At 57.0% G+C, this 13,571-nt stretch overlaps 1 protein-coding gene across 1 annotated transcript; it reads left to right on the top strand.

Moving 5' to 3' along the window:
- The first annotated feature begins 2,015 nt into the window (after positions 1-2,015).
- On the top strand, positions 2,016-9,809 carry LOC102098342 (alpha-N-acetylneuraminate alpha-2,8-sialyltransferase ST8SIA3). Its single transcript, XM_065046733.1, has 4 exons — positions 2,016-2,358; positions 3,205-3,327; positions 4,634-5,191; positions 5,854-9,809. The coding sequence occupies exons 1-4, from the start codon at positions 2,180-2,182 to the stop codon at positions 6,134-6,136; spliced, it is 1,143 nt and encodes a 380-aa protein (XP_064902805.1). The 5' UTR covers positions 2,016-2,179; the 3' UTR covers positions 6,137-9,809.
- Positions 9,810-13,571: the final 3,762 nt, after the last annotated feature.

Here is a 13,571-nt window from a genome sequence, read left to right as displayed (position 1 = left end):
TGTGTCAATTACAGGAAAATCAATGAAGATACTGTTCAGGACTCCTTCTCACCATTCAGCGCGGATGATATCCTTCACTTTCTAGCACTGATTCATTTACTTTCAGCCTCTCCAGGGGCTCCTGACATATTGCTATCTCTGAAGAATCTGAAGCAAGAACTGCCTTTGTTTCCACTGCAACTTGTTGGCATTGCAGGAGCAGGGCCGGCGCTGCCGGGCTGGGGCTCACGGCGGGGTCAGGAGCGGAGCGGCTGCGGCACACGGTAGGGTTTTAAGCATTGCTTGCCAAAGCGCCTTTCCAGCGTCCTCTCAGATCTCTTTTGCACCAAGATTAGGCAGAATCTATGACTCTATGATTCTACTCTGCTCTCGCTCCTTATCTTCCATGCAGGAAGTGGGAGTTTTGTACAAAACCCAATGGTTGGGAGTTGCTCTGCCTGGGGAGTGCCAGGAAAGCAGACAGGTGCATGACACAAGGGCTGCACAGCCTTACGCTGGGGTTTATACCCAACTCCGGGGTGTATGGTCAGAAACTATGCAAGGCAATGTTAAGTGTTATACAATTGATTTCCAAATTATTTGAAGGTGAAAAGTTGGGGGTGCTGTATCCTGGAATGCCTGGGTGGGCTTGTTGAAGCTGGAGACAGCATGCACTAGGTGGACAACACAGAAACCATGTGATGAGTCAAGTAAAAAACTTACCATCTCCTGTATCAAAACAGTGTTATTTCCCACATTCTCTACCTTTTCTCCCTCCGCAAAAGCCACAAGTGTCCCACAGGGCTGGGACAGAGACCTCCAGGCTGCACTCGGGCCAAACTCCCACCGAAGGCTGAAGAACCACACTGTGACGTAAACCCAACCCTGCAAGCTCCGCGTGTTCCTCCTCTTCAAAGGGAGCTTCATGCATGGAGGGCTTGTGGGATATAGCCCAGAGCAAGGATGGTGCTACAAAGACAGTATTTATTATTTATAAGGCACTTCTATGAACTCAGGGCTCAGATGCAGAGCTGTCTATGGGGGTGAGCTTTGTAAGGAGAAAATGTAGCTTGAAAAAATACTGAAAGCATTGCAGCATGCAGAAGTCATGTTCTTAGGAGACATTCCTCAGATTATAGAAGTCAGGCTTTCTTGGAGTTCATATGAAATCTGCGGTGTGATTTACGGGGCAGTTTAATTACTGGTAGGGCACTTTGAGGTGGTCACATGCCCTGAACACCAGGCTTATAAAGGCCGAGGGGTGTCCTGAGCCAGCCACAGGCTCGGCATTGCCCAGGTGCAGGCCGTGGTGCAGGCTCCCGCGTCGCTGTCTGTGCCATATGGTGATCTATAGCGTCTCAGGGAACGTTGCAGCCCTGTGCTGGGGAGCGGGTGACATTGTGCCCCCACCAGGACACTGGTTCCCCAGCAGCCTGGGCTCCCCGCGGCTCAGCCAGCAGCGCTGCCCACAGCCCAGCTCAGCCCCAATGCACCCCGGGGCTGGGGGTCACGCTGGCTGCTGCGTTGGGTCACCCCCAGGCTTTTGTGAGGTCACTGCAGGGCACCCCAAGGTGGGGGCACCACAGGGTTGTCAGGGGCATCCTGGGGATGTTGGGGTGGGCACACTTGGGGTGCCAGGCCATGTACCAGGTGCTGCTGGGGAGGACACACGGGGGCCGACACAGAGGAAACCCGGTACCGGTAGGGGGTACACCGGGGCTGTTGGGGTGACCAGGGCTGCTGGGGGGCACAGGGGCTGTTGCGGAGGAACCCTAGGGCTGTCGGGGGGCACACCGGGGCTGTTGGGGGGTACCAGGGCTGCTGGAGGGCACAGAGGCTGTTGCGGAGGAACCCTGGGGCTGTCGAGGGACACACCGGGGCTGTTGGGGGGTACCAGGGTTGTGCGGCGTGCACGGGGGCTATCGGGGGGCTGCCCGGGGCCCTGGGGCTGCCGGTGCGTGCGCCGCGGTTGCCAGGGGGCAGGCCGGGCGGCGGGGGGGGCACGGCGGCGCTGCCGGGGTTGCCGGGGCCGGGACGGCGGGGCGGCCGCTCCCGGCTGCCATTTCATCGCGCCGCCGCTCGGTCCCTCCATTTTCTCTCCGGCTGCCGGCGGTGCGGGCCCCGTCCCGCGCCCGCCGCCCCCCATGTAGCCCCGCGGCAGCCCCCCCGCCCACGCCCAGCCGCGGGGCCGCCTCCCGGCATGAGGAGCTGCAAGATGGTGCGGGTGGCCAGCGTGCTGGGGCTGGTGATGCTCAGCATCGCGCTGCTCATCCTCTCCCTCATCAGCTACGTCTCGCTCAAGAAGGACAACATCTTCGGCGCGCCCCGCGCCGCCGGCCCGGGGGGGCCCCGCATGTACATGTTCCACGCGGGATTCAGGTGAGGGCCCGGCGCGGGACGGCCCGGCTGGGCAGGCTCGGGGCGGGGGCCGCCTGTCCCATCCCTTCCCATCCCTTCTCATCCCTTCCCACTCCATCCCGCCCCTGCCCCTCCGGGCCCCGCCGGCCCCGCTGCTGCTCCCGGGGAGAGCCCCGGCTCGGCGGGCGGCCCCGGGAAGGCCCCGCGGCCACGGCCCGAGCGCTCGGCGCAGCCCCCGGCCCGCAGCGGGGCTGCGGCTCCCCCGCGCCCTGCCCCCGCACGGAGGTGCCCCGGGGCCTGCGGGGAGCAGGAGACACCCCGGGGATGGCGGTGCTGGAGGCGGGGGGGCCCGGGCGGGCGTGGGAACCACGATACCCCGTGGATGTTGAAAGGTGGGGGGGCAGCCGGACACCACCCTGCCCGGCATGGCATGGCCCACTACAGGCCGGCTCGGTACGTCCCAGCACAGAGCGGTACGGCCCGGTCTGGCAGAGCGCGGCCCGACAAAGCCCGGCCCAGCAAAGCCCGGCCCGGTAGAGCGCGGCTCGGCGGGAGCGGCCGGCGCTGTCCGCGGTGCTGACGGCGGCGGCCACGGGGGCGGGTCGGGCAGGGCCGGGAACGGGCTGCGGGTCTGCGTGGGTCTGTGTGTGTGTCCCTGTGGGTCTATGTGTGTCCCTGTGGGTCTGTGTGGGTCTTTGTGTGTCTGTGTGGGTCTGTGTGTGTGTCCCCGTGGGTCCGCGCTGTGTGTCCCTGTGGGTCCGTGCTGTGTGTCCCCGTCGGTCCGTGCTGTGTGTCCCTGTGGGTCTGTGTGTGTGTCCCCGTGGGTCTGTGCTGTGTATCCGCGCGGGTCTGGGCGCTCCTTTCCAGGTCGCAGTTCGCACTGAAGTTCCTAGACCCCTCATTTGTGCCTATCACGAACTCCCTGAGCCACGAGCTGCAGGACAAGCCCTCCAAGTGGGCCTTCAACCGCAGCGCCTTCGCACACCAGAGGTGAGCGAGCACCCGCGCGGCCCCTCACCCTCCCGAGGTTGTCCCCTTCCCCCCAGGATTTAAGAAAATACAATCAGACACTGCTAAATACTCTGAGCTCTGAGTTGCCAGCAGTGAGAGACAAAGGCTGAACCAGAGCATTTCCCCAGATGGTTACAGCTCTCCTGGAAGAATTGATTATTTCAGAGCAGGACACCAAGCTCCAGCATGTGTTATTTTACCAAACAGAATGTGACCCAGTTTCCCGGGGTGCAAGTGAAATTCTCATTACTTGAAGAAAAATGGCTGGGCTTTTAAAACTTGAAACAAATCGGACTGTAACAGCCACGAAATTCCGTGTTCACGGAGGCCAAAAGATGCCCAGCTGGACTTCCCAGTCCCGGGCAGCGCTGAGCAAGCTGTGTGCTCCGCCTGCCCCCGGCTGTGGGGCCAAGGGGTCGGACGGGCTTCGAGCCCAGACCAGCGGAGACGCGCTCCCTGGGCATGCCTGCCGCGCCGGCTGCCCCGCTGCGTGCCCACGCAGGGCTGCTGGGCTCCTCGGGCCGCCGCAGGGCTGCTCCCGCTTCACGGTAGCTGAAATGTGCTTTCGGTTTCCTCACTGCGATGTGAGCTTGGTGGTGTCTGCCCAGCTTCTTTGCTTTGCTGAGATACATATCTATTTATATATCAGTAAATATATACTTTATCCACTTCGTGTATATATTTACTGATATATATTTATTAAAAATTTCTATAAAATAAAATAATTTAGCCATTTAGGATAGCTGCTACCATCTTTGATTATAATGCTGTCCTGGCAAACGCCTGCTGTTTCAGAGACTGCTTGGGTTTCTCCCCCGGCTCTGGTCACTCACATCACGAGCAACGGCCCAAGGAGCAGAACTGGCCCTTTGCCTGCCCTGTCCTTTCCCAGGGGCTCCCAGGCCACTGTGACAGTGGCTGCCGCTCGGTGCCATGTTGCTCCTGGCAGCACCAGCTCGCCCTTCACACGTCTGTCCCAGCGCCACCCCTCCCACCGTTTTAGCTCATGCCTCAGGATCTGCCTTTGCTTGTCCGTCAGCCGTAACCCATAATTAGGGCACCCAGTGGGACTCCATTAGTGCTTAGATGTTGGAGGGTGCGAGCTGGAAGAAAGGTTGGTTGTTTTCCACAAACACAAGCAAATAAAGTGGTATTGGTTTTCTAATTTTATGCCCTGCTAGGGAAATTCCTGAGCATAGTTGGTTTTGGTCATATTTTAAGTATCCCTAATAAAAGAGGGGAAATTTAACTCCACGTTTTCTTTTCCTTTTCTGTTCTACTTTAGGCAAGAAATCCTGCAGCACGTCGACGTAATAAAAAACTTTTCTTTGACCAAGAACAGTGTTCGGATCGGACAGCTGATGCATTACGATTATTCCAGCCATAAGTATGTGTTCTCCATCAGCAATAACTTCAGATCGCTGCTTCCCGATGTGTCGCCCATCCTGAACAAGCATTACAACATCTGTGCCGTGGTGGGAAATAGTGGGATCCTGACCGGGAGTCAGTGCGGGCAAGAAATAGATAAATCCGATTTTGTTTTTCGCTGCAATTTTGCTCCAACTGAGGCTTTCCAGAAAGATGTTGGAAGGAAAACTAATCTGACGACCTTCAACCCCAGCATCCTGGAAAAGTACTACAACAATCTTTTGACCATTCAGGATCGCAACAACTTCTTTTTAAGCCTGAAAAAGCTGGATGGGGCCATTCTTTGGATCCCAGCTTTTTTCTTCCACACGTCGGCAACGGTCACGAGAACACTGGTTGACTTCTTTGTTGAGCACAGAGGGCAGCTAAAGGTCCAGTTGGCTTGGCCAGGAAATATCATGCAGTATGTGAACAGGTGGGTATTTTTGCCTTGTGTTTAACTTGTCAAAATATGGCTCTGTCTCTGTACAAATACAACTCTCTTCATTTTGCTATTCGTGGCTGATCTGGTAGGCACTGTCTGGCGAGTCAGGACCGATACTGCTTGTTTTCAGGGCCAATGCACTCTGTTAGTGCTGCAGTAAGTACGCCAGTTGTCTCTTCGCAGCAGCACGGGTTAGTTGTTGGCAGCGGGGCAGGGTCTGTCCTGGGGGCAGCTGCGGGAGGTGCTGCCTAAGCAAAGCCCCGCTTATGGGACAGCTTGGTCGTCCCAGCTGGCAGCCAGGGATGCTAACAGATGGCTGCGGGGTGGGCCAAGGAAAACTGTGGTGCATCCAACGAGGACCACGTGGCCAGCTCTTTAGCAAGGGCACGTGTGAGCGGGAGCCGGCGGATCACACTCTTCTGTGCAAGGCGCCGCCTCTCCTGGTTGACACCCCAGAGGGACCCGAGAGCCTGTGGTCGGGGTGCTGAGGCCGTTGTGCACCGCGGGCACCAGCCTGACCTGCAGACCGGGCTGTGCCTGCTCCAGGCCCCCGGCCATCAGCACCGGCGCTCTCCCGGCAGTGAAGGTTTTCTGACAGCAAACCTGTGGTGTTCCTTGCAGCCCGGACTAACGCACCTGTGTTTTTATCACAGATACTGGAAGAACAAGCACTTGTCGCCCAAGCGGCTGAGCACAGGTATTCTCATGTACACCCTTGCCTCTGCCATCTGCGAGGAGATCCACCTGTACGGGTTCTGGCCCTTCGGCTTCGACCCCAACACGCGGGAGGACCTCCCGTACCACTACTACGACAAGAAGGGAACCAAGTTCACGACCAAGTGGCAGGAGTCCCACCAGCTGCCTGCGGAGTTCCAGCTGCTCTACAGGATGCACGGTGAAGGACTGGCCAAACTCACCTTGTCGCATTGTGCCTGAGAACCTACAAGTGCCAAATGGTTATCTAAAAAGTGCCCAAAACCCAATTAAACATTCTTCAGATAGAATTATAAAAAAACAAACAACCCACACACCACACCCTAAAACGTTTGCCATAATATAAAGATGCTTTTTAGTCACGCTTGTCACTGCTCATCAAAGGATCTAAGGATGTTTAGCAGTGCAGAAGCATTTTTCAAATTCTGTGGATGCTATTCATGCAGCAGCGAAGTTGAAATATTTTGCATTTATAGATATGCCACTAAGTATGTTTTAAGGTACTTTAGTATTTTAGCATTCCACTAAATGCCCTGAGTCTCTTAATTTTATTGTTCCTTCCTGATTAGAACTAGAAACGCTAACTTTAAAAGGTTTGCTTCTTTTGTATATGTTGCTGTCGATAGCTGAGCATACATATATCGCTGTGGCTGATGGAGAAGGCCACTCTGAATTCCAGTTCACCATCACTGCCGAGTTCTTCGATGTGGATCCTAACTTCCACTGCTTGCATATTTTCATATTCACTGAGTTTTATGTTTTCTAAAGGATAATGTGAAGGTCACAATATGGCTCGTACCTTAGCTAGGGGGTTATGCTGCTCTCAGAATACTTCAGCATTTCAGTTCAATTTGGGCCACATCCCAGTCCAGATCAGACAGGCTGGAACAAGTGCCCACGCACCCGATGCTCTTCGGTCTTTTGATCTGAGAGTTAAACCACCGCGCTCAGCGGAATTAGGATTCTCTGCGGGGGTGTTGGGTGAGCAGAGCGCCGAACCCCGGCGTGGGCGGCCCTGCTCCCCGCACCCCCGGTGATGGGGGCTCCTCTGGGGGACGGTGCCCCGAGTGGGAGCGCGGGGCTCCCGCCCGCCCCTCCGCACGCCCCGCTCCGTCCTGCGCGGGCAGGGACCCCACGCGCTGGGGGGTTTAAGTGCTTTTTGAAGGGAAGTGAGTGCCAGGAAGAGGAAATACTGTCACCAGATTTCCCCGTTCGCATCTCTAAGTCCGCAGTCAGACAACTAAATTAGTGGCCCTGCTTTCCGGCCACCAACAGCCACCCAAGGTGGCCAAGGGAAGACACAGCTTCCTCGGCACCGCTGGACATCAGGCTGTCCGCAGAGAGGACAAACCCCAGGGTCGCTGAGGTGTGAGACGTTGGCCGTTGTGTCTCAGGAGAAAGGAGCCTGTACAATAGCTGGGTTTCTTATCGCAAGTACGCTTACAAGTATTTTAACGTTTTTCTACTATTCTGTATGGCTCTGAGAACTGATCACGCACTGAAAGAAGATGCAAAATCCCATTTAAAATCATACTTCTAAATGGCACATTTTAATTTTTCCCGGCCTCTTCACCTACGGGCAGACGTAGGAGGTGAGGAAGGAGATCTGGAGCACAACCCCCAACCTGAGCAGCCCGGAGCATCTCCTGGTGCCACCACGGCTCTGCCGCAGCCGAGTTCCCCTCTGCCTGCGCCCCGGGGAGGTGCAGCCGGCGGCTTCCTTCCCTGTTTTCATTATCCCACGTTTCCTGGCTTTTGCTTTTTCAAAGGCTGCGGGGGCCGGGCTCTGCAGAGGGGTCGGGGTCTCCTGCACCGTGTCCCCTGCGCCCATCGCCGCCGCAGCAGAGCGCGGCCTCTCACAGCTGCTTCTGGAGGCGTAGTCGTGCAGTGCTGGTGGTGTATGTTGCCATATGGTGCCATATGAGTTGTTCTCGATATTACCGTGTATTCTCCGTGTCGTGGTCGCGCGCGGTTTGGCTGTGCTGGCGCAGAGCGCGCAGGGTGCAAGGACAGGCTGTCCCCATCGCGTCCCCAGCCCCGCGGACCCTCTTGGTGAGCGCTGCGGGGTGGCAGCTGCCGTGTGTCCAAGCGGGCAGAGGGGCTGGGGGGACCCCGGCGCTCTGCAGCCCCCTCCCACCCCAAGAGGGACAGGACCCTGCTCTATGGACAGCCTGGCAGCACAGCTGGAACAGCTGGAACTTTCCAGAGGCACAGAGAGATGCACAGGGCGGAGAAGGAAGCACAGAAACTACCGCAAATATTCGGAAGTGGGAATACAGAAAAATTATTGACAGAGCGCCATATTATATCATTGATTTTTAAGCAAAACTCCCCATCGATTTTTCAGAACCACATTGAACATTTCAGAATCATTGATTTTAATGGGGAGTTCTGCCCCAAAAATCAATGGCGCAATACAGCCCAAAGTAAATTGCTTCTTAGTATCAATATTTTTTGTCCGAGCTCTTGCAATGTGAAAAACCGTCTTAAAATGTGCATCTTGTGGTTTTGCCTGTTTCCTGAGATGCTCTTTGAGTCGTGCTGTTGCGGGGGGCCGGGCAGGCTGTGCGGGCCGGGGGACACGCCGCAGCGGGGCTGTGCCCACGGGCAGGGACGGAGCCCCGCAGCCCGCTCGGCCCGCGCTCCTCCCGGAGCCAAAGCCCCGTTTCTGGGCTGGGTTCTGGGAGGACCTGCCGTTAGGACGCTGTGCATCGCAGAGCGGCAAACGGGGTCCCCGCTCAGGACTGTGAGTGGCCCCATTCTGCATCGCCTTGGCGAGGCTCTCCCTTCCCTCCCGTTTGGCCCCAAATCATCCTGCCTCTGTCGACCTAAACAAATTCCTGATGGCGCAGGGAAAATACTGTCATTACTGAATGTCTAGACAAGCAAATATGGCTAAATGAGAGTACGCGTAATGCGAGGTGGTCGATATTTGTAAGTACAAAACATTTGCGTTTACAAAAGCGAGAGGAGTGCTCCTGGCTGGCTCCAGGGCAGGGTCCGGCTGGGCGCAGACCCCGCTCCCCCGGGACCGCGTCCCCAAATGGGGCTGGGGACCTGCGGAGGGACCGCGCCGGGCGCCGGGGGCTGCGGCCGGGGCCGCTGTGAGCAGGGGTGTACATAAGAGTGGAAATGCCTGTGTTACCTTCTCTTCTTTGGTACATCTTGGGTTCGTATTTGCGTTGCTTGCATCTTTCCAGTGAATGGTAGCGAGATACATTAAAACAAAGTCATTTTGGCTACCGGTTTTAGTTGTGGAGTATACCAAAAAGCAAGCGTTTGTGAAATATAACTAACTGTGAATGCAGGTTGCAAAAACTGATTGTTGAGAAAAAAAAACAGGTTTTCTGTAAATGAATGTGTCTTTATTCTAATGGCTATACAGTTCAATGCCTGATGGAGTTGTTTTCAATAAAAAAGATAAATATTAAAAAAAAGAAAAAGAAAAAAAAATGCCATAACTGTAATAAAGGATTCATTATTTAATGGCCATACTTCAAGCATTATTTATTTTTAAGTGGCTAATGTCCATAAAGGGCCAGGGCACGGTCTCAGGTGGACAGCAAAGCCGCACACGGTGCAAAGCACGTTGCGAGCAAACTGGGGGTTCAGCCGTGTCCCCCACACCGGGCCCGCAGGGTGACGTTTGGTCCCAGCCCGCCTGCCCACGGGTGCGTGGCAGCTGGTGACAGAGCCCTGGCTCCCTGGTGACCGAGTGCCGCATCCCCGTCCCGAGCACTGGCTGCGCGGAGCAGCGCGGCGGGTCGTTCAGGATCTCAGCAATGTGACTCTTTGGTGTGAATGTGCCTGCAACATTGACTCATGTGCCAAAACACAATATTGAATGCATTGTTTTTAAATAAAATGTTTTATTGTGCATTGAAAGTCTGTAAAACTCGGCTGTGTCTGCTCCTTCCTTATTGCTTCCCGAGCTGCTCGCTGTCGATGGTAACGATGGGCCTGTGCTGCTGCAGAAACCGCTGCCTTGGTTTTGAGCTCTCACAGCGGTTATGTCCCCGCCCTGCCCGTGTCCCCAGCCCCGCCGCATCCCCCCCGCCATGCGCGGACCCCAGGACCCCCAGCCCAGCCCCACGGGTCCCTCCACACCAGCCTCACCATTTCCCAACACTTCCCACAAACCAAACAAGCCGGGGCCCCCTGCTCCCAAGATAAATATTGCAAACGGGATCCCGTTTTAATCTTTAACCACGGCCCTCACCAGCCAACTGTGCCATCAGCCACACTGGGACAGCCCCGCTGCCCCTCTGCCAAAAAATCCCAGATCGTCCAACTTGTCTGCTACTTCTAAACAGCTGAAATCCTGTCTGGGAGGAAAAACGTCGTGAGGAAGGTTGGTTCTGGCTCTCATGAGCAGGACTTAGTCCCTGGGCAGCGGGCGCCCGGGCTGGTGCGGTTTCAGTGCCGCTGTCCCGCTGCGCGCGTCCCTGGGGCTGGAGCTGCCCCGTGCCCTCTGCACAGAGAAAGCAGTTGTGAGAGCCGTTTCCAAACACCGAAAGAAAACACTTGCAATATTTGTTTAAGAGCAGGTGAAAATGATCCGTGCCGCTCCGGCCAGCTGGTGCTGCTTGAAGGGAAAGCTCCGCGGGCCGTGCCCCGTCCTGCGCCAGCGTGCATGGGGTGACCAGCCCGGGGGTCGAGGAGCCCGCGAGGGGCAGGCAGGGGCGGCACACGGGCAGAGCCACCGCCTGTGCCCGCATGTGGGGTACAGTGCTCCGTGCGCTGATATTTGTGTGTTTGTGGGTTGATTACTGCGGAGATTTTGACGTCCATTTGGCAAGACACCAGAATTAAGACACTGCCATGTGTGATATAACATAATCAAGCGCAGTTTTAAAGAGAAAAGGTCAAAGTCAGGCCTCATCCCCTGGATTTTGAAAATATAATTTTGTCAGAAAAAAAGAAATCAATTTCTTATCTTTGTTAACTTGGAGAGAGCATAATGGGTGGCAATGAGGGGTGCAGCCCCGGCAGTGCCCCTTCCGCCCGCACCCCGCGCCAGCCCGCAGCCCCCGCTCCGCTCCCTGCCCTGGGGACACCGCGCTGCCACCACCCAGCCGGGAACCCTGTCTCACCCCAGGACAGCCAAGCACCACCCAGTGAGGAAAAGGGGGGCTGAGTGCCTGCAGAGACAGCGGGAAGCAGCTGGCTTTTGGAAAGAAAGAGGGATCAATATGCAATCAAGTAAAACAGTGCAGTTCGTTTTTTGTTCAAAAGTTGTATTTCATTTAAGTTATGAAATGTGTTAGAAGATCTTTGCAATCCAACGGAGCTAAAATTCAAAGTATGATAATCCTAATTTCTAGATATCGGTTCCCACTCTGTAAGAGAGTCCCCATGGTTCCCAGGAGTGGCGGGAGGGGACAGAGTGAAGTACCTGAAGCGGCACGTCCCGCTGCCAGCTCACGCTTGTGTGGCACGGTTTGAGCCCAGGATGGAGCGCCTGGTCCCCAGGGCCACCTTCCAGCCTCGGCTCTTCTGGGCAAAGGGAAAGGAGAAAGGAAACAGACAGGGAAAAGAGGGAAGGCTGCACACACATCCGCAGCACCTGGCTCCCGTGGGGTCTGCGCACCGCAGCACCTCTGCCTCCGGCGGGCTGCACCGCCTCTCTGCTCCCCAAACCAGCTCCAACTTTGCCTTCCTTTGGGAAGGACGAAAAGCTTTCACGCATAACTTGCCCTGAACAAAGGCACCTCACGCCAGGACTTTCTTTTTCTTCTTCCTTCCTTTCTTCTTTTCCACCACAGGCTGACAACGGCAGGGGTGGCTGGGCCGGGGGGAGCGTCATTCTGTACCCACTTGGTTAGTGCTGAAAAGCAGCTTAGAAAACACCGTGAGCCCCAGAGGCACACGGGGATGGCAGCGTGGAGAGAAACGGAGCAGTAGTCTTTGGGATCCATGTGGAAATCTGTAGGGAAACTGGATGCTGTCATACACAATCTGTCTGTAAAGAGACTTGGGTGCCCTGGGAGAAGCCCGGTAACCCATGGTGTCTTACCTTGGAAGAATATAAAACACAGCCATTTTTGGAAAGGACTCACCAGCTGCGTTTCTTTCCCAGGCCCACAGAATTTCTGCGTGTCCCGAAGCAGAGGGATGCCCAGCACCCATCCCTGCCTGTCCTCTCGGCACGTTGCCTGCCCACCCTGCTCCCCCACAGCCCCCAGCGGCCCTGCACCCCGCTCCCCACAGCCCCTGCACCCCACTTCCCGCAGCCCCTACACCCTGCTCCCTACAGCCCCCACTGCCCCGGCACCTCACTCCCCACTGCCCCTGCACCCCACTTCCCGCAGCCCCTGCACCCTGCTCCCTACAGCCCCCACAGCCCCTGCACCCCACTCCCCCTTGGCCCTTTCCAGAGTTTTACTCCACAATGTCCAAGCCAGGCTGAACTCTCGCTGATCCTATCAAAAAGGTGACATGTGTGTTACCCCCCATTTTTCCCCATTTCATTACTGGAAAGACACAGTGGGGGTGGGACCTTTACGAACGCAGAGATGGTTATCGGCGCCCGAGATAAGAGTGACATTAAACGCAAGTCTCTGCATTCCTGATTAAAGTGGAGGTGGGGGGTGGAGAAAGCGGAGGGAACCGCTCGGCTGGGAGCAGCTGCATGGCCCGGCATGGCCCGGTACAGCGTGGCACAGCTGGCACAGCCCAGCCTGGAGGGCAGGGGCCAGCCTGGCCAGCACAGGGGCCCAGCAGTGGGCTGTGCGGATGGCACAGGGTCTGGCTGGTGCAGGAGGGCTCCTGCTGGGGGATCTTGTCTGCATGGGTCCCTTTGGGTCGCCCACGCCTACCTGCCTGCACAGCTGCCTGCTTGGCTGCCCACCTGCCTGTTGGTGCCCTGCCTGCTCCCCTCCCTCCCTGTCTGTCCCTGCAGCCCCCGCACACCGCACCATGTGCCAAGGCCGTGGCCGCACTCAAGGCACCTCCAGGACCCTGCAGGCTGTTCCCCACTGCAACTGCCCCTTCCAGCGCACCCCCAGGGCAGGACAGCGGGGGCTCCCCGTGCACAGCAGGGTACCCCGGGGACGAGCGCTCGGAGCCGTGAGGCGGGCACAGCGCTGAGCCAGGCTGGCTGCCAGCAGCGCGCGGGGTCGGCACGGGGATGGCAGCTCCCAGCTCCGGATCGATGGTCCTGCAATCGCACGCCAGATGGTTTTGGCAAGGGCAAACGGAGAATGGTTCTAGCCCGCTGGCTGTGTTGATGGCGGTTTGTGCTGCTCGGCCTCCCGCAGCGGAGCTGTGCAGCGGCTGCCCCTTCCCTGCAGTGCTTGGGGGACCGGGGAGCCCACTGATCCACAGAAAGGGGAGAGGCGTGTGTCTGTGTGTGTGTGTGTGTGCATTAGTGAAGGGAATCTCACAGTTGTGTGGAAGCAGACTGACACGGGGACACAGACTTATTTTGTGACAGTACCAGCTCGATTACTACTGTATGTTCATGATACATTGTTACTAAGCCGTACTTTCTTTAATGCAACTAATAGCGCAGATCAACACTGCACCTTGGTTTAAAACAGCAAACGGGGAGGCAGAGAGCGCGGGTGCCGTCAGTGAGGAGGCTGCGGGGCCGGGCGGGGGGCTCTGCCCGCACCCCTCACGCTGCTCCGCCGGGCGCGGTGTCCCCGCTGCCGCC

This window comes from Columba livia, chromosome Z (assembly GCF_036013475.1).
Source record: "Columba livia isolate bColLiv1 breed racing homer chromosome Z, bColLiv1.pat.W.v2, whole genome shotgun sequence".
Classification (NCBI taxonomy): domain Eukaryota; kingdom Metazoa; phylum Chordata; class Aves; order Columbiformes; family Columbidae; genus Columba; species Columba livia.
Note: the sequence above shows the minus strand (reverse complement) of the source record. Positions and strands in the feature narration are given on the sequence as shown.

Coding starts and splice junctions, on each gene's coding strand:
- LOC102098342 (XM_065046733.1), top strand. CDS start 2,180: ATGAGGAGCTGCAAGATGGTGCGGGTGGCCAGCGTGCTGGGGCTGGTG. Junction 2,359..3,204: donor ATGTTCCACGCGGGATTCAG/GTGAGGGCCCGG, acceptor GCTCCTTTCCAG/GTCGCAGTTCGCACTGAAGT. Junction 3,328..4,633: donor AGCGCCTTCGCACACCAGAG/GTGAGCGAGCAC, acceptor GTTCTACTTTAG/GCAAGAAATCCTGCAGCACG.